At 40.1% G+C, this 25845-nt stretch overlaps 6 protein-coding genes and 1 long non-coding RNA gene across 11 annotated transcripts; 4 read left to right on the top strand and 3 right to left on the bottom strand.

The window, feature by feature from the left end:
* Positions 1 to 87: 87 nt before the first annotated feature.
* On the top strand, positions 88 to 4879 carry ing5a (inhibitor of growth family, member 5a). Its single transcript, XM_056377963.1, has 8 exons — positions 88 to 645; positions 1813 to 1884; positions 2402 to 2568; positions 2760 to 2871; positions 2958 to 3057; positions 3245 to 3380; positions 3495 to 3556; positions 3708 to 4879. The coding sequence occupies exons 1-8, from the start codon at positions 609 to 611 to the stop codon at positions 3745 to 3747; spliced, it is 726 nt and encodes a 241-aa protein (XP_056233938.1). The 5' UTR covers positions 88 to 608; the 3' UTR covers positions 3748 to 4879.
* A 69-nt stretch (positions 4880 to 4948) lies between these two features.
* cep19 (centrosomal protein 19) lies at positions 4949 to 6382 on the bottom strand. Its single transcript, XM_056377965.1, has 2 exons — positions 6084 to 6382; positions 4949 to 5555 (listed from the first exon to the last, which is right to left on the bottom strand). The coding sequence occupies exons 1-2, from the start codon at positions 6211 to 6213 to the stop codon at positions 5209 to 5211; spliced, it is 477 nt and encodes a 158-aa protein (XP_056233940.1). The 5' UTR covers positions 6214 to 6382; the 3' UTR covers positions 4949 to 5208.
* A 212-nt stretch (positions 6383 to 6594) lies between these two features.
* pigx (phosphatidylinositol glycan anchor biosynthesis, class X) lies at positions 6595 to 9293 on the top strand. The gene is made up of 6 exons (XM_056379224.1): positions 6595 to 6752; positions 7257 to 7347; positions 7436 to 7571; positions 7722 to 7935; positions 8345 to 8445; positions 8567 to 9293. The coding sequence occupies exons 1-6, from the start codon at positions 6689 to 6691 to the stop codon at positions 8705 to 8707; spliced, it is 747 nt and encodes a 248-aa protein (XP_056235199.1). The 5' UTR covers positions 6595 to 6688; the 3' UTR covers positions 8708 to 9293.
* LOC130171286 (uncharacterized) lies at positions 9090 to 10324 on the bottom strand. The gene is made up of 2 exons (XR_008828119.1): positions 10191 to 10324; positions 9090 to 10049 (listed from the first exon to the last, which is right to left on the bottom strand). It is a non-coding gene; the product is annotated as an uncharacterized LOC130171286 (long non-coding RNA).
* Positions 10042 to 19450, top strand: pak2b (p21 protein (Cdc42/Rac)-activated kinase 2b). Of its 4 annotated transcripts, none has more exons than XM_056379216.1 (15): positions 10042 to 10254; positions 11112 to 11489; positions 11576 to 11682; positions 11788 to 11938; positions 12277 to 12308; positions 12397 to 12510; positions 12620 to 12752; positions 12861 to 12924; positions 15160 to 15208; positions 15939 to 16051; positions 16190 to 16307; positions 16428 to 16527; positions 16628 to 16824; positions 18085 to 18222; positions 18326 to 19450. In XM_056379216.1, the coding sequence occupies exons 2-15, from the start codon at positions 11300 to 11302 to the stop codon at positions 18410 to 18412; spliced, it is 1593 nt and encodes a 530-aa protein (XP_056235191.1). In that variant the 5' UTR covers positions 10042 to 10254; positions 11112 to 11299; the 3' UTR covers positions 18413 to 19450. The 4 variants fall into 4 exon arrangements, with proteins under 4 accessions (XP_056235191.1, XP_056235192.1, XP_056235194.1 ...); XM_056379217.1 differs by having other exon boundaries at positions 10042 to 10268; XM_056379219.1 differs by lacking the exon at positions 10042 to 10254 and adding an exon at positions 10333 to 10356.
* A 212-nt stretch (positions 19451 to 19662) lies between these two features.
* Positions 19663 to 22252, top strand: rpp21 (ribonuclease P 21 subunit). Its single transcript, XM_056379228.1, has 5 exons — positions 19663 to 19835; positions 19960 to 20060; positions 20969 to 21051; positions 21228 to 21362; positions 22117 to 22252. Exons 1-5 carry the CDS (start codon positions 19779 to 19781, stop codon positions 22227 to 22229), a joined length of 489 nt encoding a protein of 162 aa, XP_056235203.1. The 5' UTR covers positions 19663 to 19778; the 3' UTR covers positions 22230 to 22252.
* A 305-nt stretch (positions 22253 to 22557) lies between these two features.
* Positions 22558 to 25622, bottom strand: aqp12 (aquaporin 12). 2 transcript variants are annotated; one of them, XM_056379223.1, is made up of 3 exons: positions 23554 to 25622; positions 22786 to 22902; positions 22558 to 22695 (listed from the first exon to the last, which is right to left on the bottom strand). In XM_056379223.1, exons 1-3 carry the CDS (start codon positions 24146 to 24148, stop codon positions 22568 to 22570), a joined length of 840 nt encoding a protein of 279 aa, XP_056235198.1. In that variant the 5' UTR covers positions 24149 to 25622; the 3' UTR covers positions 22558 to 22567. The 2 variants fall into 2 exon arrangements, with proteins under 2 accessions (XP_056235198.1, XP_056235196.1); XM_056379221.1 differs by having other exon boundaries at positions 22568 to 22902; positions 23554 to 25513.
* Positions 25623 to 25845: the final 223 nt, after the last annotated feature.

The following is a 25845-nucleotide window of genomic DNA, read 5'->3' as shown; positions in this document are numbered from 1 at the left end:
GGCGCGCTCGTTAAAGTTCCCCTCTAACCTAGCGAGTCAGGTGTAAATTCCTGTTCATGGGGGTTTATACCGACAGCGAAGGGGCTGTTTGGCCCAATGAAAGCCCTAAAAACATTAAATGATTAGCATATAGTTGTTGTTCTGGGATTGAATCTCTCGTGAAATAGATGTTTTCTCAGCTGAGCGAAGTACACACTTAGATGGAATGAATAACGTGGGTAGGGTGTATAAGATGTAGTAAGTACTCTAGCAGTGGAGATAATGAGTGAAAAGTTTTATTTGATTTATGCAGGATGACACTCGCACATAACAGCTGGAGACACCGCTGTGCGGTGCGCATGCGAGTCACAAGCGCACACAAGCAGAGAAGTTGTATCCTGTACGGGTTCTGGGTGCATGTGTGCTGGAGGGAAACTGATTCTGCCTTTCTGCAGTAGTGAGCGCCGTTTCATTCCCACCCGGAGAAGCCCAATACTGCTAACAGAATCAAGTAACTCCAAGCCATTGACCGACGGGCGACCCGGGGTTACGAAACAAGCCCAACGGCTCTCCGGCCAAGAGTTTGAGAGCTAACCAGAATAACGCAGAAGCTACATAGCTAACCTGAAATGGCGACGGCAATATACTTGGAACATTATCTTGACAGTGAGTATCTGGGGACACAGTGAACTATTATCAACATCTCCCCGCTTTCTTTTCTTTTTGCGGTTTGTTTAGTTTGACAGTATCGAAGAGTTTTCGCTGGGCGGATGACTGACAGCGGTACAGTGCGTTAGCAAGTAACTGTTAGGTCACCATCGTTAGCTCGCTGGCTAACTAATTAGCATCGCGATTTAAATTTCGCTGTAACAAAGTTAGGCAAACTCTCCATGTGTAGTGTTCAATTCAATCAGATGCTAATATAACCGCTAGCTGGACTAGTGTCACACATTAACGGAGTTAACCGTTTGTAGTTAGCAAGTGTCTGTTTGGTGTCATGTCACATCGATATGGCTAGTGGCTAGGTAACTAGCAGTGGTTATATAAGGTTGTTTAACGTGTTAATGTCATACTCAGTTTTATATAACAGTGTCCAGTTTAGTCATAATGTGTGTTTGCTTTACGATAGCAGACACCATGCATTTGATTTGCAACCTGTTGGTAACCGCGTTTCCCCTAACCATTTACGCGCCGGGGCGGGGTGTTTGAAGTGCGTCACATAATGTAAGCGCACAAACCGTGACAGTGGGAGATGGGACTATATTCTTCGTACTGTGGTCGGTTTCAGTGGTATTATATAACACATGCTATGTTTACCTAATTGCATATTCAGAGTTACTTTGCAAAGCGGCCGGTGCATCTTGAACACACTGGTACGATTATGAAATCATTAAAAAACAAAGCTTTAACCCAAATGCATGTTAAATGTAAATGATGGTGAATGCATTGCAAGGCACATATAGAAAATCTTCGCTCGCTGACTTTTATTTTTAATGATTTTATTTCTTAATGTAATTAACCTTTGTATCACAATGGCGTTTTATTTCATTATGTGTATCATAATTGTAATAGTTTGCAATTAATCATATTATTTTCTCCCTCCTTAAAATTGCATTATTAGATTTATTTATTTATTTTTGCACATGCTTTTGAAGCATTTCCCTGTGTCTGTGTCTATGAGCTCAACCATATACATCAGAAAATTATTGCAGGTTTAACATTCAAAAATCCAGTTCAAGACAAACTGTAGTTATGACGCCACATCAGTTAATTGAAAAAATGAGTGTGGTATATGTCTTCATTGCCTTCATCCTGATGTCTGTCTCTTTCAAGGTATTGAAAATCTACCATGTGAACTACAGAGAAATTTTACTTTAATGCGGGACCTGGACAACAGGACTGAAGGTGATAATTTGTTCTCATAGAGTTGTTGTCATTCAAATGCTATTTGGATTTGAAGCACCACTCACACATGGTTTACCTGTGCAGGTGTTATCAGTTAACTTGCCTGATTAAACCTCAGGACAGTGTGGGTGTGCACAGACTGAGCTTGTTTTGCATCTGGACAAGCACCTTTATGATTTTTACTAGTTTATGAAGTTTGGTGACTTCATGGCAGATGTTGTGATTTGTCATTGAAACAGAAGCACAGGTGTCAGTGATAATATGAACAATGTGTCAGTTCCTTTAACTGCCCAACTAAACCTGGCCAGTGAATCACAATGTACACTACCAGGATCCTGGAACTGGCACGCCTAAACAGCTATTAATTACACACAATTACACTGCTACAATAACTGAAAACATCTGTACAGATGTTGTTTTTGCAGGGTCTTTAATTATAGCATTCTTGTGTTGCACTTTTTATCGATATCAATCACTTTTGTTTCCCCAACACTATCATAATCATGTTGTTGTGCAGAAAAGAAAGGAGAGATTGACAAACTGGCTGAGGAGTACATAGCGAATGTGAAGAACTTGGCGTCAGAACAGAGAGTGGAACATCTGCAGAAGATCCAAAACGCCTACAGCAAGTGCAAAGAGTTCAGCGACGACAAAGTCCAGCTTGCAATGCAGACATATGAAATGGTCAGTCTGAAACACACATCTGGTCACAAAGTTTTATATGATCAAAATGTTAAATATAAATCTTTTGAGTTACACTGTGAATTTTAAGTGACACAGAATGTATTGAACAGTTTTTGTAAAGTATTTTTGTAATTTGCAAATGAAACCAGTCGCCGTCAGGTTCTAATCTACATGAAATCCTTTTTCCGTAGGTGGACAAACACATCCGCCGACTGGATGCAGATCTGGCGCGGTTTGAGAATGAGCTGAAGGAGAAACTGGAAGTGAGCGGCTATGAAAGTACAGACGGAAGAGCACTGAAAAGTAAGTTGGGTGATTGAAAGGTGTTCATAATAAGACATTGCAAAACAGATGTATGCACATCTGTAGATATAAATGTTTTTTCACAGAAGGTGATTCCCGGGGGCTGAGAGAGAAACGTGGATCCAGGGGAAGAGGAAGGAAAGGTTCTGATGAAGATTCTCCCAGAAAGAAAAAGATGAAAAACAGGTAACATGCTGGTGGCTCAGTCAGGCCAGGGTTTACTACATATCACCGTCCAGAATCTGAACCACACTTTTTATTAGACCTGAAACACCCCGTGTTAGTTCAGGCTGCCAGAGACTCACTTATTTTAAGCTTAGTTTAGTCATGTTTAATTCTAATCAAGCTCTGTTTTATTGTGTCCGTCTTCCAGTCCAGACTTGAGTGACGCTCTCCTGCCCATGCAGCCGTCGGACGTTTTAGACATGCCAGTCGATCCCAATGAGCCTACGTACTGCCTGTGCCATCAGGTGTCGTATGGGGAGATGATCGGATGTGATAACCCAGATGTAGGTTTTTTTTAAATTAAATCTGCCGTCTTTCTTAATTATCAGAACCTGTTTCATCGCCTATTTTTGCAGAAGATTCAAAACACTGACGTTGTTTTTCATCTGTGTTTTCAGTGTCCGATCGAGTGGTTTCACTTTGCTTGTGTTGATCTCGCCACAAAACCCAAAGGAAAATGGTAGGAACCCTTTAAGTATTCAAATGATGTTAAACTAGAGTTGTTCATACAAAGATATGGAAATGCATTGCTCATCATTTTAATACAGATGACTCCTGACTGTCCTCTGTGTCCTAACATCTCTTTCCCTCCCCTCTCTCAAATCTCTCAGGTTTTGTCCGAGATGCACCCAAGACAGGAAGAAGAAATGAGATTTATTTTTCAGAAATACTTAACTGATAATGTATGTACTTTTGGTGTAGTTTAATGGTGTAACATATATGTATTTCAGTTCCTATCACTCTCCATAGAAAGGGTGGGTCATACAGCTTCTCTTCAAAGGCCTAATCCGGATTTGGAGTGTAGTTACACTTGTGGCGACGTCATCCTCCCCTCTACTGCCTTTCCTTTGTTTGTGCTATTGGATTTTAAGATCACTCTTTTTTTCCATTAGCTTTCAAATAATTAATCCACCTATATGTTATTTGTGTACTCTGGGTAAATTTGCCTGCGTAGTGTAGTTTAAATTGCACAAATGATTGCCAATCAGAGAGTCCTTCTCCTCAAGTCATATATTTGTGTATATTGTCATAACTAACGTACTCAGAAATCCTGGATTGTGGCTTTAGTATACTTGAAATATCAATTTTATAAAGAACTATTTTTTAAACAAATTAACAGCCTGCTGAGAAAACAGTTTTAATCACGTAAATCCACCTAAATAATGGTGGTAAAAGGAATAATGTGTCAGATTTTCTGTTACTACCTCCTTAATACATCAGCACTGCATAAATGACTGCAATTGATACCAATGTAAAAAAATGTGTTTTGATTAGCTTAAACCAAACAAGCAATGTAAATTAATTCTTTACTGATTTTCAAAAAAACCTGCGACATCTTTGAATGTATTGTGGTACTAATGGTCAGTCAGTCAGTCAGTGTCTCTTGTCAACTGAATGAGGTATTTAAGCACTTTGAATGAAATTTTCCCCTGAAGAGGTTTGATACTGCAGGCTTGGTTTTATAATATAGTTTATCTCATCTAAAACTTGGCCATAGTACATTGCTTCAAACCATATATGGAAATATATATATATATTTTGTATTATATGAAATAATATTTTGTGGACACAGTTTTTTTTTCCAAAGATATATTTGTTGTATTGCTTACTTATTGGTGAACACTCAAATTTTATTTAATAGGATTTTAGCATCTTCTTTCTTTCATATTCAACTGTGAATGTCACTCATTTAGGTGTAAGCCACAAATAAAAGAGCCAAAGTCTTTGTATTTTGTAAAATTCAGTATTTTATACCAAATAAATATTCACTATTAATCATGAATTATTTCATTCTTTTCTTTCATTGCAGTATGAAATGGAACATAGTTTTACTTAGTGGTGAGACTATCGTCATCTACCCAATATTATTAAAACACTGAGAACTGTTATTTTCCAACAAAGAACAAAAACTGTTTAAACTACTTCTCAATGAAAACTATTATAGCAAGGTGTGTGGATACTTCAGAAAAACAGAAACAGTGATTCTGGAGAGTCTGTCCTGTTTGGGAATGTTTGAGTGCCGTCTGTTAAATCCCATTGTTTTGGGATTGAACAAAACAAACTGTAACTAGAAGAAGAAACAAGTTTTGGAAAGGACTGGAGAACAGTTAGTTAAAATTCATCATCAGACTCATCATCCCAGCTGCACTTTTCCTGCGTGGGCTTGCTGAAGTCCACTTCCAGGTCATAAACAAAGTCCGGATCGTCTTTGAGCCTGCGGTTCTTCTCAAACACTTCATCCATTTGGCCCTTTTTGCGAGCCAGCTCCTCATCGTCCAGTTTGTTCAGGTCTTCATCAGGGTCCACGTGGAAGGAGGCCAGACTGTGCTCCAGGCTGAAACCCTGCATGTGATCTCGCAGGATGATGTGAAGCTTCTCTAGCTGGCTCTGAGACACACCCTCCAAGTAGTCCCTGTGTCGAGGATTGTTCTTCAGCCTTTCAGCTGCCATGCTGTAGTCTGGAGGTTAGGAGGAGGAGAAAGAAATAGATTATAGCATTATGTACACATTCTGCTGATTCTGTTGCTGCACAGCTTCCTGTACAATGTCCTCCAAAGTGATAGGAACCAAGTACTATTGCACTGGAAATCTTCCTGCCCAGTTAGTTTGTTATAACTTGATCAAGCAGAATTGTATTTGGGAGTATGCAGCATGTAGCACAACATCAACTCAAAGAATAAAAATTATGATTACAGGCCTCAGGATAAGATTCAAAAAATGAAGGGGCTTCCTTAAAGCTCTTATCCTCATAATTTACATGTGGCCTTACTGGTGCATATTCCCACTAAATTGCAGTAATTCAGGTCACCAGAGTAACTGGCAAAGAGTAAATCTGGGGTCTTGAGCTCAGTAGTACTCGTCCACTGCATCTATGTCCAGCTCTATTCTGATACGTCCTGACTTATTACATGGGGCTGGGAGATTGCTGTGGTTTAGGTCGTGTTATGTGTATAAAAAAAAAACAAAGTAATCATCTTTTTTCTTACCAGAATACTTTGAGAAGTTCCGCACAGGTATGATTCTTTTTCGCACCTTCTTGGTTTCAGCGTGTTGATAAATTAAAACTATGGACGGAGGGGAAAACTGCACTCCACATCGCTTTGCCTCGAAAAGCATCTTCTCTTTTTGTCTCCAGCAGACCCGGTTTCATGATAATAATCAATAGTTCATATGAACATTTAACACGTTAATTTGAAAAAAGAAACTGTCTAAAATTAGCGGCTTCAGAAATGATCAACCTCTGTCTGAGTGTTGAACGTTAAACCTTTCAGTCTTCAATGAAGCCTGCTTACATTTACAGTAAATATTTTATACACTATTGTTTCACTTACAGTGACCGTTATTATTAACTTCCAATTGTTTGATCGGTATATTTTATGTTTAATGATTGCCGTAAAACATTTCCACAGATTGTTTTTTCTTTTCTATTTCTAGTCAGGCACGACCGCGGCTTCCCTAGAACAGGGGTCCTTCAGATTCCTTTTCCGGAAACAATTCAAAAGAGCGTATCGTAGCTGCGATCAGTAGTTGTAGCTAGCTAAATGCTATAAATAGACTGTAAAGAGATTAAAGCTCGACTTTTATCATATTGATGTATTTAATATTGTTCACTGTATCGACCTGTTTAGCAACATGTCATTGTTTAATCCAAGAGGGTAAGGTATATTGTTACACTTCCTGGTTAAAAATCGATAGTCACTGATTAGTTTTTGTTACCAAAACTTTGTAGTGAGTTTTGGTAAAGTTTCTGTCCGGTTAGAGTAAACACACTGCTGAGGGGAAATCAGTCTCTTCCATTTCTATGCATAAAGAAAGACGGACAAAATGACATTTAGGATTAAGTTTCAGTTTGAGGATATTACTGTATCTTGGATGAAACATTATGGTTTTGCTGTTTAGTCAAAACTCATTTATTCCCTGTTTGGTCTTCCAGTAATGACTAGTTGGATATTCAACATTAATTTCCGTCTTCAAAACCTTTCTATCTTTGTATTTTATGTTTTGATTTTAGTTTTTGTAGCTGGCTGCTTCCTTCCTGTTGCCTTGTATTATTCAATGCTCTTAAATCAGTCATAAATACATTATTACAGTTTTAATAACAGTCGTCTGCTCCGTCTATTCTTGTGGTCTTGATCGATGCATCCTGCACATTTTTACAGATGAGAAGACTGAGAGTCATTGTGATCTCCTGAAGCAGTGGCTTGAATCCACGTCAGTGTCGGTGGAGATCAGTAAAAAGGGTTTCCACAGGTATCGGTTGAGTAGTTTTACAGCTGATAGAACAATCTTCAAAGCTTATTGTGAGTGAAATGTGTGAGTGATTTTTGTCACGTTTTAGGGAACTGATAACCACTGTTGACCTCAGCCCTGATGTGCTCAGTGGTGTCAGAGTTTTGCTGGTTCATCGATGGCCCAGAGGTGTCTACATTGATCCATACCAACTTGCATCCCTGAGAGATCAAAGTGATTGGCAGGTGACACTGATGTGTACAAATCTTGTTATCTTTGATTATTACCATGCATCGGAAAAAGAAAAACATAACAAAGTGTATTTGTTTAAATGAATATCACTGATCACTTTCACTATATATGTATTTGATAATTAATACATTTGTCTTTGTTAGATATTACTAGATTCAGCCATTGACCTAGAGGTGCCTGCTCATAAGACTTCAGGATTTGTCACCTATGTGTATCCCAACCATGATGATCCAAACCCCAGGCGGCTAAAAGTAACAATTCCAATACATGGCCGCTACCACGAGCCTTCTTCTGTTGGGAAAACATTTACATCTGTTGACATACAACCTCCAGAGCTGCTGCTGCGGACTGAAAAATGTAAGCGGGTCATCTTTATACTGTGGTCATGTGTGTCCCTCTTTTCAGAAAGAAGCGACCAAAATCTTTAATCTCATAACTCTTTAGTGTCCGGCTGGGAAACCAGTATTTTGGCTCCTTCACAATGTACTGGGATGCTTGCATCAGCAATGATTGATGCAGAACTATGGGGTCAGATTCTGATAACATGACTGTGAAGCTAGAAGACCTTTGGATCCTTCTGATCAGGATTTACTTAAACAGCTTTTTACATGTATTTATCAGGTGACTGAATATGTGAATATATCCATAACGTGACTATTAAAGTCTTCACGTTGGTTGTTGGAAACACAGCAAAGAAAATGTAGCTGATGGAAACAGAAAATGATAAAGTGTTTGCCTTTAATCTAAAACTCTTTTTTTTTTCTAGGTACGCAGCTCAACAACTCAGAGCCTCACACTGTCGTGGACGCTCCCTGCACGGTCCACAACTCAAGCACATGTCCATGGGTTAAAATCCAGCATCAGCAGGTGGCTCTCAGTAAAGATCTCAAAATCTTCAATGGAAATTTATTAAACGTTTGTTTTATCACACTAATTATCTGTTGTTCATTTTCCTTTTTTTCAACCAAAAATATCCTGTATCCTGCAGGAGCATGGCCCCGTGAGTTTACAGGTCCCAGTCGGTGATGGGTCTTTGCTGATACCTGTATGCAGTGGAACTCTTCTCGTCACAATGATCTGCTGTGTGGCACTGTCCAAGTACATGTGGAAACATCACATTATTTCATGATGGTCAGCAAACCTTGATCTAAACAATTCATGACCTTATAATTGTACAGTTTTGTCTGATACAAGGATCATTCTGGTATCATTATGATCCAATTATTTTAAGATACACTATCAAAAGACCATAAAAAATAAGATCACACATTAATAGACATAGATAGAAAAGGTCAGGTGTATAAGAATAATTTAAAATGAGAAATGCATTGAACATCTTATCTTCTGAGGTGACACAGAGAGGTTCCAGCTGTGACTGTAAATGTATCCAGATAATTAACCTGCTTTTTGAAACAGGCCTCAGTTACAGTAAGTATTTAACATGTTTCTTGTGTGAGATTTGTTCCTATTGTAATCTTGGCTCACACAGAGGAACACAGCTCAGGGCATAATGGAAGATGACATTTGTTTATTTATTCACTTTGAAACACTTGACTCAAGAATGTGGTGTGGCCACCAGTCATGTTCATAGGAAGCTCTTTATCTCAACTGCAAACAATATTTTGAACTCCAAATGATAAAAAAGCAAAGATCTGTTTTGTGTGCTCTTTGTGAACTTGCTGTGTGATGACAATAAAGTTTGTTTGTTGAATTTCTACCTCTTTTTTTTTTTTTTTATCAACAAAGGTCAGATTGTAAGTTATAATTGCAGTGTCATAATACTGTAGTGCATATTCAGGCTAGTTATAAAATACTTTTCTTATAAAATTCTGTAATTTAAGCTTCTGAAATGGAAAATATATATCATGAGTGGCATTTAGATCTAGATAATTAAATATAGAGCTTCATATTCATATATAGACAGTTATAGACAGATACAAGTATCTATACCATATATGGGCAAGGCAAACCACATGTTAACTTGTTATCACATTGATCTGGGTGATAAGGCATCAAACTCTGAGCTGGTTCTGTTTCCATCTCTATTTCAGAGATAACACAGAGAAATCTGCCACAGTATTGTTTTTATTTATGAAATAAGTGTGTATCATGATTCAAAATCTTTCACCAAAAAAAAAAAAAAAACACAGTGTTGATGGACCATAACTGAATTAAAACGTGAGTGTATAAATGTGTACTTATCAGCATCTTGTTGACAGACTTTTAAATGTTGAACTACATTACCTAAAATGCTTTTCGACTTAATTTAATTTCTGATTTAGTTTCAGCATGTTTCTCACGTGTAGAGTTATCACAGCTTTAATTATTAACAGAGCAGTTTTACACACGGGCTGTAATTTCTGGACTGAGACAAACTTCACACACACCATTCATTTGAAGCAGCTACTGCAGAGTGAAGGGCTGGGTCGGTAGTTCCGCTTCCCCTTCGCCATAGCGGAATTATCCAAGGGCTGAAAACATACAAGAAAAGTTGAATTGTAAATAGTTGTAGTGACATTTTTTTGTTTTTTTTTTGTAAAGTTATTTGTTCGCAGCGTGCACCACCAAGGCCCCACGTTACAGGAGAACTACTTTTAACGGGATTTACAGACGTTTTTTTTTTTTTTGAGACCGTCGAGGATCGTCCGGGAGTCAAGTTCTATTCAAGTTTAACTGGTGAGGAATCTCCGGTGAGCTCCGCTGCTCCTGCGTCGCCTTCGTTAGCCTGAAATTAAAGCACATCTGCCGCGGCTGGTTTGCTGCTTCACTGCCTCTCTGGTGTTGTCTGAGTCGCAAATCTTGGCGATGTTATTTTCTTAAGGGGAAACCCCATAACTTTTTGTCGTCAGGCTAGTTAGCGTTAGCTGAACGCTGAGCGCTCATCTGTTAGGATTGCAAACGCTAAGTATAGCTTACCATGCTAACGGTAGCGTATAGCTAGCACACTTGTTGGCCAAGGAGTCGATGCTAGCGTTAGCTTGCTAGCCGCCCCGGTTGTTACACATTTGAAGGGCACTTTTGAGCAGGCATTAGGGGAGAAAAACCGTTATATGGGGGGGAAATAATGGGCTAAAAGTCGATATGTGGACATATTTTATTTTAGCAAGAAGCTACGAAGTGTCAGCTTTTCATGTGTGTATGAAGCGCACCGGGTGGAAAAGCAACTTGCATTATTCTTTTATCTCATCTGGGCTCCTCTGTTAGTCTCCTCCAGACACCACAAAACAAAGTACGTAGCTTAAAAATGCTGCCAGCACTTATCTGACTAATACAGGAGTCTCGGAGGGGACAACGTTGTTTATCTCTGTCAACTTTAAACGTTTTAGTCTCTGCTCTCGCCCCCACCGTTAGTTAGATATTAACCTAATGTGTTTGTTGGTACAGGCATTTCCACTATGCTTCAGTCCAGTCACCCTCTTGGACACATTTCTCAATTTTAATCGCTAGTAGTTGTTAATTATCCATCACCTTGCTCTATTTGTGACCTATTTACATTATGTTTATGGTCTAATGAATGTCTGGTTGTCTTCCAGGTACGACCTAGTGCTTCCTGTTTGCTCTGGTGCCATCATCCTCCTGTAGTGCATGAGCGCACCTGTGCCTCATGCTGATGTGAGCGCTGCCTCGCTCCCTCTCTTGTTTTCCACCCTGTCCATCCTCGCCCGCTGTGTTCCCCTGATCCCTGTCAGCCCCGTGAGTCTCACAAAAAACATTATAGGCAATGTGTGATAACGGAGACCCTGAGGATAAACCCCCTGCCCCTCCAGTCAGAATGAGCAGCACCATCTTCAGCACCAGCTCTGGAAAAGACTCACTCTCAGCCAACCACAGCTCCAAGCCGCTGCCTTCTGTGCCTGAAGAGAGGAAACCTCGCAACAAGATCATCTCAATCTTCTCTGGGGCTGAAAAAGGTGAGATGAAGATTCTGGCACCACAAACAGAAAAAACATTTGACTTTGAAGTTGTTATCAGTCTGAGTGTTGTCGTGTAATTTCAGGCGGCAGAAAGAAAGACAAAGACAAAGAGCGACCAGAGATCTCACCACCTTCAGATTTCGAACACACCATACACGTTGGGTTTGATGCTGTCACGGGGGAGTTCACTGTGAGTTCTCACATATGTAGTTTCCTGCTTTTTGACACTTGACTGTAGACACATTTACATCACATCTTGCTCTGCACCATTTTGTCAAATATCTGTCATACACAGGGTATGCCGGAGCAATGGGCTCGACTACTCCAGACCTCAAACATCACCAAGTCAGAGCAGAAGAAAAACCCACAGGCCGTGCTTGACGTTCTTAAGTTCTACGACTCTACGGGCAACGGTCGTCAGAAGTACCTCAGCTTCTCATCTTCTGGTGAGTTGGACAGTGGATTTAAGTTCTGCATTGTTACATACGTTGTATTATGAATTGATGTTAATTTGTTAAATTCAAAGTTGCGAGGTTGTGCCATTAAAAATGAAAAACTCCACCATTTTTGCAAATATAAGTTAATTATTGCCTGAAATTAATTTCCCCTTTTGTCGGGAGGAATTTGATCAATATTACCTCATGTATTACAGTGACAGGACAATACAGTTGTCAATACAGACATGTGTTAGACCTGAAATGCAGCCCTTTATGAATACCTGCTTTAATCTGTGACTAGATGTAGTTATAAACTTCTTTTTTTTTAAACTCTTAAACATTCACAGAAAAAGATGCATTCACTCCAGGACCTCAGTCTGTAAGTATTTCAAGACTTTTTAAAAAAGTTTTGTATGTACTATGTTTTGTCTTAACATTGTACTAACTTTTCCTTTATTCTGAATTAGCCTGTTAAAAAAGGCACCGAACCCTCATCTCCAAATATCAAAGACATTGATGACGATGACGATGATGAAGCTCCTCCTCCCATTGTGGCACCACGACCAGAACACACAAAGAGTGTAAGTGACCTTTCACAGGTTGACATCATAATAATTATGTTTGGGATTGTAAAATGATCAGACGAGCTTCATACTGACTTACGTCTTATTGTTTTGGTGTGTTGCACAGGTGTACACTCGCTCTGTCATCGACCCCATCCCTGCTCCAAGCACCTGTCCAGACGGAGATGTTGCCTCCAAAGCTGCAGACAGGCAGAAGAAGAAGGGCAAGATGTCTGACGAGGAGATCATGGACAAACTGAGTAAAACATTCATCTTTATAAAACCATTGACTAAACGATACATTCATTTCTGTCACATTAATGTGCTGTTTCCTCATAACTCCCTGTGTGATTGTTTGTGGTTCACAGGAACCATCGTCAGCATCGGAGATCCCAAGAAGAAGTACACACGATATGAAAAGATTGGTCAGGGGTGAGTGAAGATTTGTCTGTAGACCATGTGAAAGGATTTAAGTTTATATGTGTGTGATCCAATGTTGCCTTCATAATAACGTTAAAACCTAGTTGCTCACCAGGTGCCAATTGAGCAGGTGGATGCAAATCAGAACTTTTACTGAATGTTAATGACAGTGGCAAGAAAAACGATGTGAATCCTCTGGACTTATCTGGTTTTCTGCATTGATTAATGATAAAATCTGATCTTCATCTAAGTCACAACTAAAGACAAACACAACAATTATAATCTTTTCTGCCTTTATCCTTATTGAACACACCCATTGAACATTCACAGTGCTGGTGGAACAAGTGAGCGGACCCTTGGAGTTAATAACTGGTCGAACCTCCAATAACCTGAAACCAGCTCTTCCAGTAGCTGCTGATCAGAGCTGCACACTGTTCAGGAAGTTTGGGCCGTTGTTCATTATGGAGCTGCTTCAGCTCAGACAGATTCTCAGGATGTCTGTGTGAGCGGTTTCTCTTCAGCTCAGTCCACAGCGTCTCTACTGGACTGAGGTCTGTGCTCGGACTGGGCCACTGCAGAAGGTGGATTTTCTTCGTCTGTCGTAGCTTTACTTTGAAGTTTTTGGCCATTGCTCTGATGCATCACACAGTTCGTACCGAGCTTCAGCAGGTGATGGACACCCTGACATCATGTTGGTATGTAAACAAGTCAGCCTCAGTTTCATCAGTCCACAGAACATTTTCTTAGTTGTGTTGTGGAGTGTCAAGGTGCTTTTTGGCCTGAACTTCAGGGACTTCAGGGATTTTTATTTTTGGAGAACAGCAGCTTCAGCTGTGGTGAACAACGAGCTCTGGGATGTCTGTATGTTTGACTCACGAACAGAGATGTTAACCAGCTCCGATGATTCCTTTAAGCCTTTAGCTGTGACTCTGAGCTTCTTTCCTTCTTTCCGTCATCTTAGCTGCACGTCCACTTCCAGGGAGAGCAGCCACAGAACTGAATCATCTCCATTCACAGACAGTTTGTCTGACTGGTCTGATAAAGATCCAAACTCTGAGATCACTCTGTACGCCTTTCAGCTTTATGCTTAGGTTCACATCAGCAGATGTGTTTTGTAAAACTCAAAATGTTTAAGTGTTTTTTTTTGTCAAGGGAGCTCTAACCCACACCTCCAATCTGGTTTCATTCACTGGCCTCCAGCTGTGATAACTCCTGACTCCGGTTAGCTTTTGTTGATGTCGCTGGGAGTTCACAAACGTTTTCCAACCTGCGCTTTGAATGTTTGAATGGTTTCTATATGGAGAAGAAGTGTTATAACTTAGATGAAGATCTGGCCACTGGTCAAACCACATTTAAACATAAATACAGATCATTCCAAGGGGTTCACTTACTTTTCTTGCCATTATATTATGTTATAGCTGATTTGGAGAAATCGTAATAGTTGGAGAGACAAGAGCGACATGAAAACCAGCTTTGTGAGAAGGATTTTCCAGCGTTGGTTTTACTCACAAATGCTTCAACGAGACACTGACTGTGGGGTGACACTATGGTGACACTGTTTTTCTAGTGTTTCACACAGCGTACAGCAACACTGAGTACACCTCTAAATGTTTTCAGAGGATTTGCCTCCATTCTTCTTTGGCTACAAACAAATAAAATTGTATTAAAGTAACGTTGTTTAACATTTTAGTGATGTTGACCAGGAATGCACTCATTTGTTTTTTGTTTACTGCACAAAAACAACGTGTTATGTCACACCGCTAACATGTGAATCATAGCAGTGAAGTGTTTTCAGTGCGAACATGACAACATGTTATAACAGTTAGCAGCCACAGCGCTCGTATTGTTTTCAACGTGTGTGTGTGTGTGTGTGTGTGTGTGTGTGTGTGTGTGTGTGTGTGTGTGTGTGTGTGTGTGTGTGTGTGTGTGTGTGTGTGTGTGTGTGTGTGTGTGTGTGTGTGTGTGAGAGAGAGATCATGGCATAATGTGCCGGAGACAACTACTGTAGCAAGAACTACCACAGAGAACTTTAGCAGGTGTTTTATATGTCTCACCACAATAGCAACACGACCTGCAAGATACAGTCACTGTGGTCTAGTTGAGATCAACATGAAGTAGAAGTTTGTGAGTACTTAGAATAATAATAATGATCACTGAGGACTTATGGGTCGAGATGATCTCTAGTTTGATTGGACTGTTGGTTTAAATGTGAGTTGAAGTAACCTGGTGATGTCGTGGTTCTGACAGGGCGTCGGGAACAGTATTCACAGCCATTGATGTCGCCACAGGACAAGAGGTGAGTGATGACACTAACCAGTGAAGTAGTGGACCTCATTGTGAAACACGGCTCATTGGGAACACTAACATATGGATGTTATTTCACCGACATACTTTCCACCAGGGCTGCACAATACAAAAAAAAAAAAAAAAATGTGTTTCTTTTGGCAGATATTTTGATTTCAGTTGGAATGATAGTTTTTGCATTTTAATTTTCACTGAAAAATTTAAAAATAATGAGAAAATCTGATTTTTAGGCCGGGGTGTCGTAGTTGCACCAGAACGCTTATGGTGCTAACAATACACAACAATGTGGTGACACATTTCACCTTTATCAAAACTTGAAGCTGCTGTGATTTGGATATTGCAATTGGCCCTATTATGATTTGGATTGTTTGATTGTGCAGCCCGACTTTCTACAGAAATGTTTGTATCTTAAAGTCACTTTGATGCTACAGAAAAGAGTTGGGACACAATAAATGGCTGTATACTCACTGATTGTTTACCACAAAGCTAATTTACATAGCAACGTTTACACAAGTAAAAGAGTACACAAGAGTTAGACAAGAAGTGCTTCATCATACAGGCAGAGGAAGAGTCGGAGGAAGCAGACGACTTACAGACACATACAGTCATATCAAAGACGAAGAGAAAGATTGAAATATGAATTATGGTCCCTTGAGTATAAATGGTTCATTTAATAATTAAGAATATGTGAATATGTGGCCTCTTGTACTGTCTTTCTACAGGTCGCCATCAAACAGATCAACCTACAAAAGCAGCCGAAGAAGGAGCTGATCATCAATGAGATTCTAGTGATGAAGGAGTTGAAGAACCCCAACATTGTCAACTTTTTAGACAGGTAGGAGTGAAGGCACACCTGCAGTCTGACAGCATGTAATAACACTTACCATACATTTAACAAGTAATCACAAAATCCTTGTTGGATCTGACGTGGAGCGTCTTCCTCTGTACCTCCTTGAATATTTCACGTTGTCAGTTTCCTGATGGGGGAGGAGCTGTTTGTGGTGATGGAGTATCTGGCCGGTGGCTCGCTGACAGATGTGGTTACAGAGACTTGTATGGATGAGGCCCAGATAGCTGCTGTCTGCCGAGAGGTAAACTCCACACTTTACAGCAGTGGTTCATACCAGAGGAATCTTTACCTGAAATCCCACAAAAAAATAAATGCTCAACAACTTTTCCCCGTTTCCTCCCATTTATCTCCACATGTGCAGTGTTTACAGGCTTTGGATTTCCTACATGCGAACCAAGTCATCCACAGAGACATTAAAAGTGACAACGTGCTACTCGGGATGGATGGCTCTGTCAAGCTGAGTAAGTCCTTCGTGCGGCTGTTGTCAGCAGCCTGATGAACGTAGATGACTGTGGTCTTTTACCGTTACTGTGTATTTACTCTCCTCCGTCTCCTCGACAGCCGATTTTGGCTTCTGTGCCCAGATCACTCCAGAGCAGAGCAAACGTAGCACCATGGTAGGAACGCCTTACTGGATGGCTCCTGAGGTGGTGACCAGGAAGGCTTATGGGCCTAAAGTAGACATTTGGTCACTGGGTATTATGGCCATTGAGATGGTTGAAGGAGAGCCTCCTTACCTGAACGAGAACCCACTACGAGTGAGTACAGAGCATTTTCAATCCTCTCTGTGGAGCATGATGTGGCTGCCCGGATTTGTTTTTCATTTCCAACACTTACACTGACCGAACCTCTCCCACATAAATCATCTGAAGCTTTGGTTCAAAGGTCTGTCAGAAGCTAATGTACATAATTGCTTGGGGTGTAACTTGATGCAAAAATAATTAGTGACTCATGGGATCATTGATTTGTTTGTGTAAGACTTCTGTCTGCAGTCCGTCCACTCATGAGTCAACACAAAGTGGGACAAACACTCGAGTGTCTCACGAGTTTGTCCTTCTCTCCCCATGCGGTAACAAGATTCAGGGAATGAGTCAGACACTAAAGAGTTAAATGGTTATTGTTATCTGAAGTTGCCAGGACACAAATAATCTGTCAAGTTTCTTTTCCTGTTTTACTGTCTGTGGCTGCTTTTGCTGTTTAGTATTCAAGTTGTGTGCGGATGCTGTTGAGTTCTGTCCATTGAATCCTGCCATAATGAAGTGTGTGTGTGTGTGTGTGTGTGTGTGTGTGTGTGTGTGTGTGTGTGTGTGTGTGTGTGTGTGTGTGTGTGTGTGTGTGTGTGTGTGTGTTCTCATGGAAAACACATCAAGTTTTAAAAAGCATTGAATTCAGTTTCCTCAAAAAATGGCTTTATGAGGTTTTAAAAAGTCTTACATTAATTAACAAAACTCTTAGATATTTCCTGTTGGCTGCTTCAGGCGACAGTGTGATTACACACATGTGTGTGATTGCAGGCTGCTGGGAGACGGGACACACATGTAAACTAAAACTAAGACAGTGGTGCAACAGTGATTTGTGTCCAGGAGGCTGTTTAATCCTCTTTTGTGTAGTTCCAGTCAGAACCATCAGACCTGTAGCAGATACTATCACCACTGCTGCTACGGTAACGAGGAAGCTCGTTGTCTCGTACTGGGTCATTTAACATGGTGAACCCTGCAGACAGCCAGTGTTGAATTACCTGCTCTTAATCTGTTTATACTCCATCTCACAGACCTTCAATGTCAACACAGTCAAAACCTGTTAGTCCTATCAGTTACAGTTTGTTATTGGTTTTTGTAAAGGAGGAAAAGGCCTTGAAGTGTCTGTGTGAATGATGGGTTAGAAAATGTTAAAGATTTTCCTTGTAATGTTTTTGTGTAACACTTAAATATCATGAATTAAAAACAGAACAGATTGTTTGACCTTGTAGTAGATGTCACAGTGTGTTGTCCTTTCTCTCGTCTCTTCCCCTGATGCAGGCGTTATACCTGATTGCCACGAACGGCACACCTGAGCTTCAGAATCCCGAGAAGCTGTCTCCAGTTTTCAGAGATTTCCTCAACCGTTGTCTGGAAATGGATGTGGAGAAAAGAGGCGGAGGCAAAGAGCTGCTGCAGGTTAATTACTTTTCCAGTTATTGGATTTCCTTTTCATTGAACTCTTCAGTGGTTTAATTGAAGTAACACTCCTCTTCCTTGTTCATTTAATCCTGTCGTGCAGCATCCGTTCCTGAAGCTGGCGAAGCCGCTCTCCAGCCTCACACCTCTCATCCTGGCAGCCAAGGAGGCCATGAAGGGCAATCGTTAGCTGATAAAACTCGCTACCCTGCCTTCCCATGCTGTGCACAGATATGTGCCAACCATTTAGATTTCGTGCCAGACAATAGGCTGAGAGTGACATGCCACTCTTGATGCACCAGCCTTATAAGCCCTGACAAACCTCACTGTGAAGAAGACCAAAAATATAGAGCACAACCCCACCGCTGTCCACGTGAACTCTATTCTCACTCAGACGTCAGAAGACAAGTCAAACTAAAGTGCTTAGTTTCAGAGTCAGTCGTAGTTGTTTTGTACAACAGATCTCCTGGTGACAAGTTAGGGCTAGGCTTGTATTTAACTTGGAATGAAGAAGATGCCTAGTTCTGTTTAGTTTTTTTAATCAACTGCCTTAAACAAATGCAAAATGTTGCCTAATGTATTGTTGATTGTGTCAGTGTCTCTTTTCCCATGATTTTTACTACCTTTGTAATTTACCTTTTCAGCTTGTCAGTGTCTTAGTTATTTTGATACTTGAATTTCATATTTGTCCCCCTTCTTGTGATGTAATGGGTCTCATTCATTGAACACTCTTTGCTATTTCCACATCGACTCGTGTTTTATGGACGTTTTCTCTCACAGATTTTTATAGGAAACATTTCAGTGCATTTATCATCATGAGCATGTGCTGTGATTGTGTAGTTCTTCGATTGCCACACCCTACAGACTTACTGTACCAGTTCTTCCCCTGTATCATTAGACTCCGGATACCAGAGGTGCACCTTACAGGCAAATTAAGATGTTAGATTGACAGGGTTTATACTTTCTTCTCTATTGTTATTAAAAATGAGTATTGTATGTTGAAATCTGTCCTTTGTGTTCTTCTGGACTAAACAAATGCGCTTTTCCCATGTGTATATTATGTACTTAATAAGTAGTTTGACAAAAAAAAAAAAAAGTGGCCATATCATTCTGGTTAGCTGTCGAAAGTTGGTAAAGACAATTTGTTGACTGTTTCTTTTTCTTTTCTGGACGACTAACAACCTTGTCTGCGCACTCGAAATAAATGCAACTGTTCTTGCTTTTGTGATTTGGGTGTGAAAGTGATTGGTGTGCAGTCATCACCTTTTTTTTCTAATGTCACACATCAGTAGAGCATTAACAACCTGCTCTACCTATACTGTATGTTTGTGGAACTAATGGTGACTTTCATTTATCATTGTTAGTTTTTTTATAAGAATAAGTGTCTTTATTTTGAAGTAGTCTCACAGAATTTTTTTTTTTTGGGCGCTCTTATTGTGAAGGGGTGGCCCGGAAGTGCAACGGTTGTTACCGGCGGAGCTCAGGCTGTAGCAGCTCAAAGTTTACTCGCATCACGACGGAGCTGAGAGTCTGTTTCTTTCTGACCTTTATACGTAATGGCGCAAAACCTGAAAGACAAAGAAGCTTATCAAAGACTGAACTATTTATACCAGGTACGGAACCAACACTTAAATTTAAAGCTAATCGCTAATCACGTGGCCTAACATGCTAGCAAGTAGCCACCTCGCTCAGCGGTAACTAACGAGTTAACGATCTAACGGTCTTATTCCTCTACAGGCTGCACATTGTGTTTTATCTGAAAACTCAGAAAACGTTGAGCTGGCTCGTTTCTACTGCTTCACACAGAAGACCATTGCAAGACGATTAGTTCTCAGACAGTAAGTTAAATCTTATCATGCAGAGCTGCTGGTCTGTTGTTACTTTTATTTTGAAGGCAGGATTGTGAGCCATGTTACGTCACTTGCTCCAATTAAGTAAAGCAGCATGGTTTATGTGTTGTTTTTGTTTTTGTTTTTATTTATACGGTTTAATAGGCAGGGGAAATGTGCCCATTAATGGAAACTCGCGTTATTTATTTATGTTTCAGGCTTCACAGTTGATTTCATATTTTTATATTTATATTTTGTTTTATTTAATTTTATACATCAGTTGATTTTTTTTTATCTAACTTTGCTAATTTGACGCTCTTTTTTTATTGGATAAGGCAGTTGATATACTAATATATATTTTTGTCCCATTAAAAGACCAAAACCAATCATGAACTGATCATAGAGACAAATGTTGTCCTTGTACTCAAAGTCTGATATAAAACAATATATTCCTCTGTGCAAATAACTATTAAAGAGCCACATCATTGCACTTGGTGGCATATTACTTCAGTGTAGTTTATTTTTTGTCAGTTCCACATGAACCATCCTGCTGCTGTTAATACTCATTAGTGCACCAAATACATATTAATCCACCAGTAAATATTAATCCATACTTGTGGAATGTTTATTGGAAATTACTGCACCTTTTATTAAACTAAAAGTATATATTTGTGACCCATTTTAAAAGATAAGCATCCTTAGTAGGAACCAATGGACTCTGGGATGAGAGCCACAGACAGGGTGGCTGAATCAGAAAGTACAGAGAGACAGATTAACACATTGTTGGTTTTTCAGAGGTGTGGTGAATTTGAAAAAATGAAAACTTCAGACACAACCAGCCTTAACTCGAATGAAGTTCCACCTCTCAGGGCATGAATGTGTTTTTCAGTGTCAGTTAATGGTTCGTTTTATTGCAGAGACCCATCAGTGAAGAGAACATTATGCAAGAAGTGCTGCTCATTGCTCATCCCTGGTGTAACTGCTACAACAAGACAACGAAGTAAGTTTGCCATTTAGAGGCACAGCATAAACACTGCTGTTTACTTTTCCCATGTTACCATGCACTGTGTTCTGAGTGATAGATATTCCAGAAGATTACTGAGCTAGTTTATTCATGCATTTCAGAGATAAACATTCTGTCAGTTTGAATCACTAACCTTCTTTTTGTTTTCTCAGGAAAAAAGAGAAAGACTCGCTTCACAGTGGTGAGGTGTCTCAGCTGTGGGCAGAGCAAGGCGCTGCTGAATAATCCAGATTATTGTTTATGGGCCGATCGTCCCGAGGCACAGCTGGCGCAGCAGAAGCAACCAGGTGACAAACCTTTAAATAACACTGCACCTCAGCTTCTCAGAGGATGGTGTGAAGAAGCATTAAGTATGTGGTGTGAAATCTTTGTAGCCGTGCTAAATTTAATGTTAAAACAGACTGTGAGATTAAAATAGTTATAAGACTGTAAATTGGCTGCCAAAGTAGAATTAGAAACAAGCAGCAAATTCATATTTTTCAACTCCCACTGAGGCAGACTTGAAAAGGGCCAACACCATAGACTGTAAATAAAGATGGATGTAGCCTCCTACCTTTTGAATCTCAGAGTGAGCTGCTACACCGTCGCCATCTTGGCAGTGTCTGACTCCGCCCCTAACTCCCAGCTAATGCAAAAATGGGCAAAGAGGAGGGATGTTTAGAGCCAAGACTTTGTTTGTGGCAGATTTGCTCACCCACCTGTCACTCAAATAGGCCACGCCCTCAATCCTCCATAACTTTAGTCCTTAATAAAATGTAAACAGGTGAGTTATATAAACAGGTGTCATGAAGGAGGAAATTAGCTCTAGAGACCAAAACAGTTTTTGTACCAGGCTGTAAACATGTTTATTTCTGCTGTAAAGTTGGACATTTTAACATGGGAGTCTATGGGGACTGACTCACTGTTGGAGCCAGACTCTAGTGGCCACTAGAGGAACTGCAGGTTTCAGCACGACTGTTTGCTTCATGTTTCAGCCCTGGAGGTTGCCTGTTGGCAAACGCTTTGTACTGAACATTATGATTTCTTCCTTGTTCTCTACAGATCCAGGCCGCTCTGCTAAAAACCAGCCAAAACAGACCAAGGAAAAAGACCCAGAACCCTGTGGGTCACGATCCTGTGAACCCGGCGCTACACAGAGCGCTGCCAGCACGTAGCAGCAGTCCCTGTTTTTTGACTTATGTTTCTCTTTAGTTTAGTTTATTTTTTGTATGATTTTATTTTTTTATTACATCAAGTGTCATTCTTAGTGATGCCACCAGATGACCCTCATGTAGCAAAGAAGTGCTGCTGAAAGTGGTTTTGTTACAAAGGAAAAACTTTATTGATCATTGAAAACAGCAGACAAGGATGGAAAAAGTACATTCATTTCAGTTAGGATTATTTTGGTCGAATGTTTTAGGTTGTCTACACAGACTTGTTAAGATGACGTAAACATCTCTTTGCCGTTTGTCGTCAAGTACTTAGCTAAAAGGGAAGATTCTAGTAGTTTCTCTCACTGTTTCTTCTTCTCTGCTTTGTCTCCTTTTGGCACTCTGAATCGTGTCTTCTGGAAATAAAACAGGTTCTTGGCGAAAATCCTCGGGATGTGTCCCATGTACAAGAGAAGAGCCAGAGTCATTCCTGGAAAACAGACAGTCGCTCTGAACAGTGTGTTCACTCTCAAGGAGCTGTCAGCTAATGCATGTATATTTGATTTATTTAATAACTTACCCGTGAGAGAACTCAGCCAGTAGACCACTGCATACTCTGTGAAGGTGAATCCAGGACAGTGGAAGGTGAGGCCGTAGGCCAGAGATGGATTCATGTACGCTGAGGTGTAGCCTCTGGCTGGAAAATGGAACGGGAAAAATAAGATTTATGTCTGTTGCTCTATGTTTTAGTGATCAAACTGAGGAAGCAGACACAAAAATCTGAAATGACATTGTGTTGTCTTTGAAACATCTGCAATAAAAACAGAAAAACTGAACTGAGAGAAAATCTTTGCATGACAAGAAAAGAGTATGGTCACATGAAAACATGGGCTTCTCATGGGGTCTGGGAGGAAGCAGATGATGACATGCATGACTTACATTAAGATGGAGGTCAAGGAACTCATTTAATGTTGATACAAACAGAAGTGTACTGAAGGAAAAGCATAAATTGGGGCACAACCCTGATCCAGACATAATTGGTTAATAAGAATGTGAACAGTGGAAGGAAAGGTTGCAGCTGATTCAGGCTAAATAACTAAAAGTGTTTGAATTCTCTGGGGGTGCACAGACTGATCTCTGATGCACTGAGCCATGGCAGAGAGAAGAGTGTGTGTGTTACACTGATTTTTTCATTTTCATGATATTTAGTTTTCAAATGTTTTAAAATTTCATTTCATTCCTGTTCTTTTTCTTGCTCTCATTTCCTCATATTTACAAATATAAAGTTTTGTTGTAAGAATTTAGAAGCTTTTTTATGCAGGGATGAGAAAGGTGGGATCAGACTTACCTGTATGGGACAGGAATGTGAGGAGGACAGCGATCAGAGGAACCCTGATCAGAGCAGACCTGCGGCGCAGGTTTAGGTGGACCAGGTGAAAGATGAGCGCACAAACACACTCTGTGAAAAAACCCTGAAGCAAAGAGACCAGCAGAGATGTGCTGCACTCTCTAGCCATCAGGTTTTTGATCATGTGCATGTCTGTCAGCTCCAGGCCCCAGTAGTATACGGCCACAAGGAGGGCCAGATGGGCCCCGAGAAACTGGGCTACAACAGTGAGCAGAGTGAGCAGGGTGGTGGCCTCCAGCTGCAGGAACCCCTGCACAGCCAGGGTGGGATTCCCTGACATGCCACCACAGATCACACCGTGGGTCAGCAGCAACACAAACAGCATGGTCACAGTCACATCAGGACCCAAGCCCCCAGCCCACTCTCCCACCTCTACAATGGTCTGCACCTCCAGCCAGCATGCCACCAGCATGAAGGATGAGGCAAACTCCAAGATGAAGCTAAAACGAGGCCATTTTCTAACGAGCGTTCGAACTGAGGCTGCAAAAATCACAACAGCCACGAAGTAACCCAGGGATGCGTTCAGTCCAGACATGGCTCAGATCAGATGTCCCCTGCTGTTGCTCCTCAAAAAGGAAACAAATGTGGGTTTGATTCAACAACTGTTAGACAACGTGGCACATGCAGGGACACATTTCTTATCATGGACACGTCAGGTTGTTATCCCACAACCACCTGCCAAAATACACATGTGTCGTTGCAAGGTCAGGTCAGGAAGCTGGCCCTCATTCACTGATATTTTATAATTAGATCAAAGCTTTGAAGCTTAAATGCCTCCTCCCCTCTCTCTAGAGGAAAATGTCTTCCGCAAATGTTTTATTTTTTCCCCCGTTACAAAATGGCAGAGGAAAAATGACAATGCAAATGCCACATATCCCCATTGGATTCATAAATGTGGGGGATGGTAGTTCAGTTAATGATAAAAACATGCTGCAGATCGCACTTCAACAGTGTGTGCAGCTGAATCAGCAGCAGAACATGTGGCTCTAATCTTAAATAACAGATCCCATGTGAAATCTCTTACAGCGTGAAAACACAGGTAAAGTCACGAGGAGCATGTAACAATAATTCAAGTTATTTAAAATAATAAATTACAGTATATTGCTTTTCAGTGGTAACTGACGGGAAGACTGGGATAAACTGTTAAATCCAGGTGTGGAGCTGTGCCCAGAGTTACCTGCTGCCAGAAGAGGTTCTCCTTCTCCTACTCGGTCATTATTGATTATTGAGAGTAGATTAATTGGCCAAAATGGCACCAGCATTGTCATTTAAAATAAAATCCGCAGCACAATAAAGTGTGCAAAAAAGTGAAGGACGCTAATTACTTAATGGAGTAACAGTATGTTGAAGGCTTTTTGTGTGGTTGCTGTATTCATGCAAATACACTACTCCTGCAGAAAAGTAATATACGACATACTTCCGTATGTATATATGTAACTACATCCTCTGGATATAAGTTATATATATATGAAATAAACATAGCAATGTTTGTATATGTATACATATTCAAAATATCTATAAAATGCATTTATCTTTAAATTGTATAGCATGTTGCAACCATAATTTTCTTATTAATTCCTCATTAATTTTAAACATCTTAACATTCTGGGAAAGTGGTCTCAGACTTTTGGTCCCTACTGTATAAAATATCAACATATACTGACAAACTTTGGGATGGACATATATTTATGTAACATATGTCTACAATAAACATACAGTACATATTTGTATGGGCTGGACATTTGTCAATAAATGAAATTGTTCCAATTTCTAATAGGAACAAAACTTGAATATGTTATGAATGAGTAATTAAAATGAGAAAACAATCACTAAAGCCTGATTTTTGTGACTTATTTCCAACACTGAGGCAAATGAAGCATCATCTTCAAACTAGAGACCTGATGATACTGTAAATATAAAAAACTTATTGATTATGGTCCAATCCTTAAACAATTATTTGCCACCATCTTGTGGTTGAACACTTTTATACAACTGCTGCAACTCCAACCTTATTTTTCAATATGACAAATAATACACACAATGTAAATATGATAATAATTGTGGGTTTTTAGTTTTTTGTAATCCAAATTGAGTTTAGGTCCAATAATCAATGGACCTGTTAACTTGTGATTGGACTATATAGATCACATGTAAGGTTAAACACCAGGAAGTGCTGCAGATGAAAATGTGGGACTAAAACTACAGCTGCGGAGAAGATAAACATCTCCGCCC

The sequence above is a fragment of the Seriola aureovittata genome, chromosome 6 (genome assembly GCF_021018895.1).
Source record: "Seriola aureovittata isolate HTS-2021-v1 ecotype China chromosome 6, ASM2101889v1, whole genome shotgun sequence".
Taxonomy (NCBI): Eukaryota; Metazoa; Chordata; class Actinopteri; order Carangiformes; family Carangidae; genus Seriola; species Seriola aureovittata.
This window is presented reverse-complemented; position numbering and strand designations above follow the sequence as displayed.

Bases quoted from the DNA above. Each gene is read 5' to 3' on its own strand.
- ing5a (XM_056377963.1), top strand. From the start codon at position 609: ATGGCGACGGCAATATACTTGGAACATTATCTTGACA. The intron at 1,885-2,401 runs GTGATAATTTGT...GTTGTTGTGCAG, and splicing joins CCTGGACAACAGGACTGAAG to AAAAGAAAGGAGAGATTGAC. The intron at 3,058-3,244 runs GTAACATGCTGG...TCCGTCTTCCAG, and splicing joins AAGAAAAAGATGAAAAACAG to TCCAGACTTGAGTGACGCTC.
- cep19 (XM_056377965.1), bottom strand. From the start codon at position 6,213: ATGCTTTTCGAGGCAAAGCGATGTGGAGTGCAGTTTTCCCCTCCGTCC. The intron at 5,556-6,083 runs GTAAGAAAAAAG...CCTAACCTCCAG, and splicing joins GAACTTCTCAAAGTATTCTG to ACTACAGCATGGCAGCTGAA.
- pigx (XM_056379224.1), top strand. From the start codon at position 6,689: ATGTATTTAATATTGTTCACTGTATCGACCTGTTTAGCAACATGTCAT. The intron at 6,753-7,256 runs GTAAGGTATATT...ACATTTTTACAG, and splicing joins TCATTGTTTAATCCAAGAGG to ATGAGAAGACTGAGAGTCAT. The intron at 8,446-8,566 runs GTGGCTCTCAGT...TGTATCCTGCAG, and splicing joins TTAAAATCCAGCATCAGCAG to GAGCATGGCCCCGTGAGTTT.
- pak2b (XM_056379216.1), top strand. From the start codon at position 11,300: ATGTGTGATAACGGAGACCCTGAGGATAAACCCCCTGCCCCTCCAGTC. The intron at 16,308-16,427 runs GTAAACTCCACA...CCACATGTGCAG, and splicing joins TAGCTGCTGTCTGCCGAGAG to TGTTTACAGGCTTTGGATTT. The intron at 16,825-18,084 runs GTGAGTACAGAG...CCCCTGATGCAG, and splicing joins TGAACGAGAACCCACTACGA to GCGTTATACCTGATTGCCAC.
- rpp21 (XM_056379228.1), top strand. From the start codon at position 19,779: ATGGCGCAAAACCTGAAAGACAAAGAAGCTTATCAAAGACTGAACTAT. The intron at 19,836-19,959 runs GTACGGAACCAA...ATTCCTCTACAG, and splicing joins GACTGAACTATTTATACCAG to GCTGCACATTGTGTTTTATC. The intron at 21,363-22,116 runs GTGACAAACCTT...TGTTCTCTACAG, and splicing joins GGCGCAGCAGAAGCAACCAG to ATCCAGGCCGCTCTGCTAAA.
- aqp12 (XM_056379221.1), bottom strand. From the start codon at position 24,148: ATGTCTGGACTGAACGCATCCCTGGGTTACTTCGTGGCTGTTGTGATT. The intron at 22,903-23,553 runs GTAAGTCTGATC...TCCATTTTCCAG, and splicing joins CACATTCCTGTCCCATACAG to CCAGAGGCTACACCTCAGCG.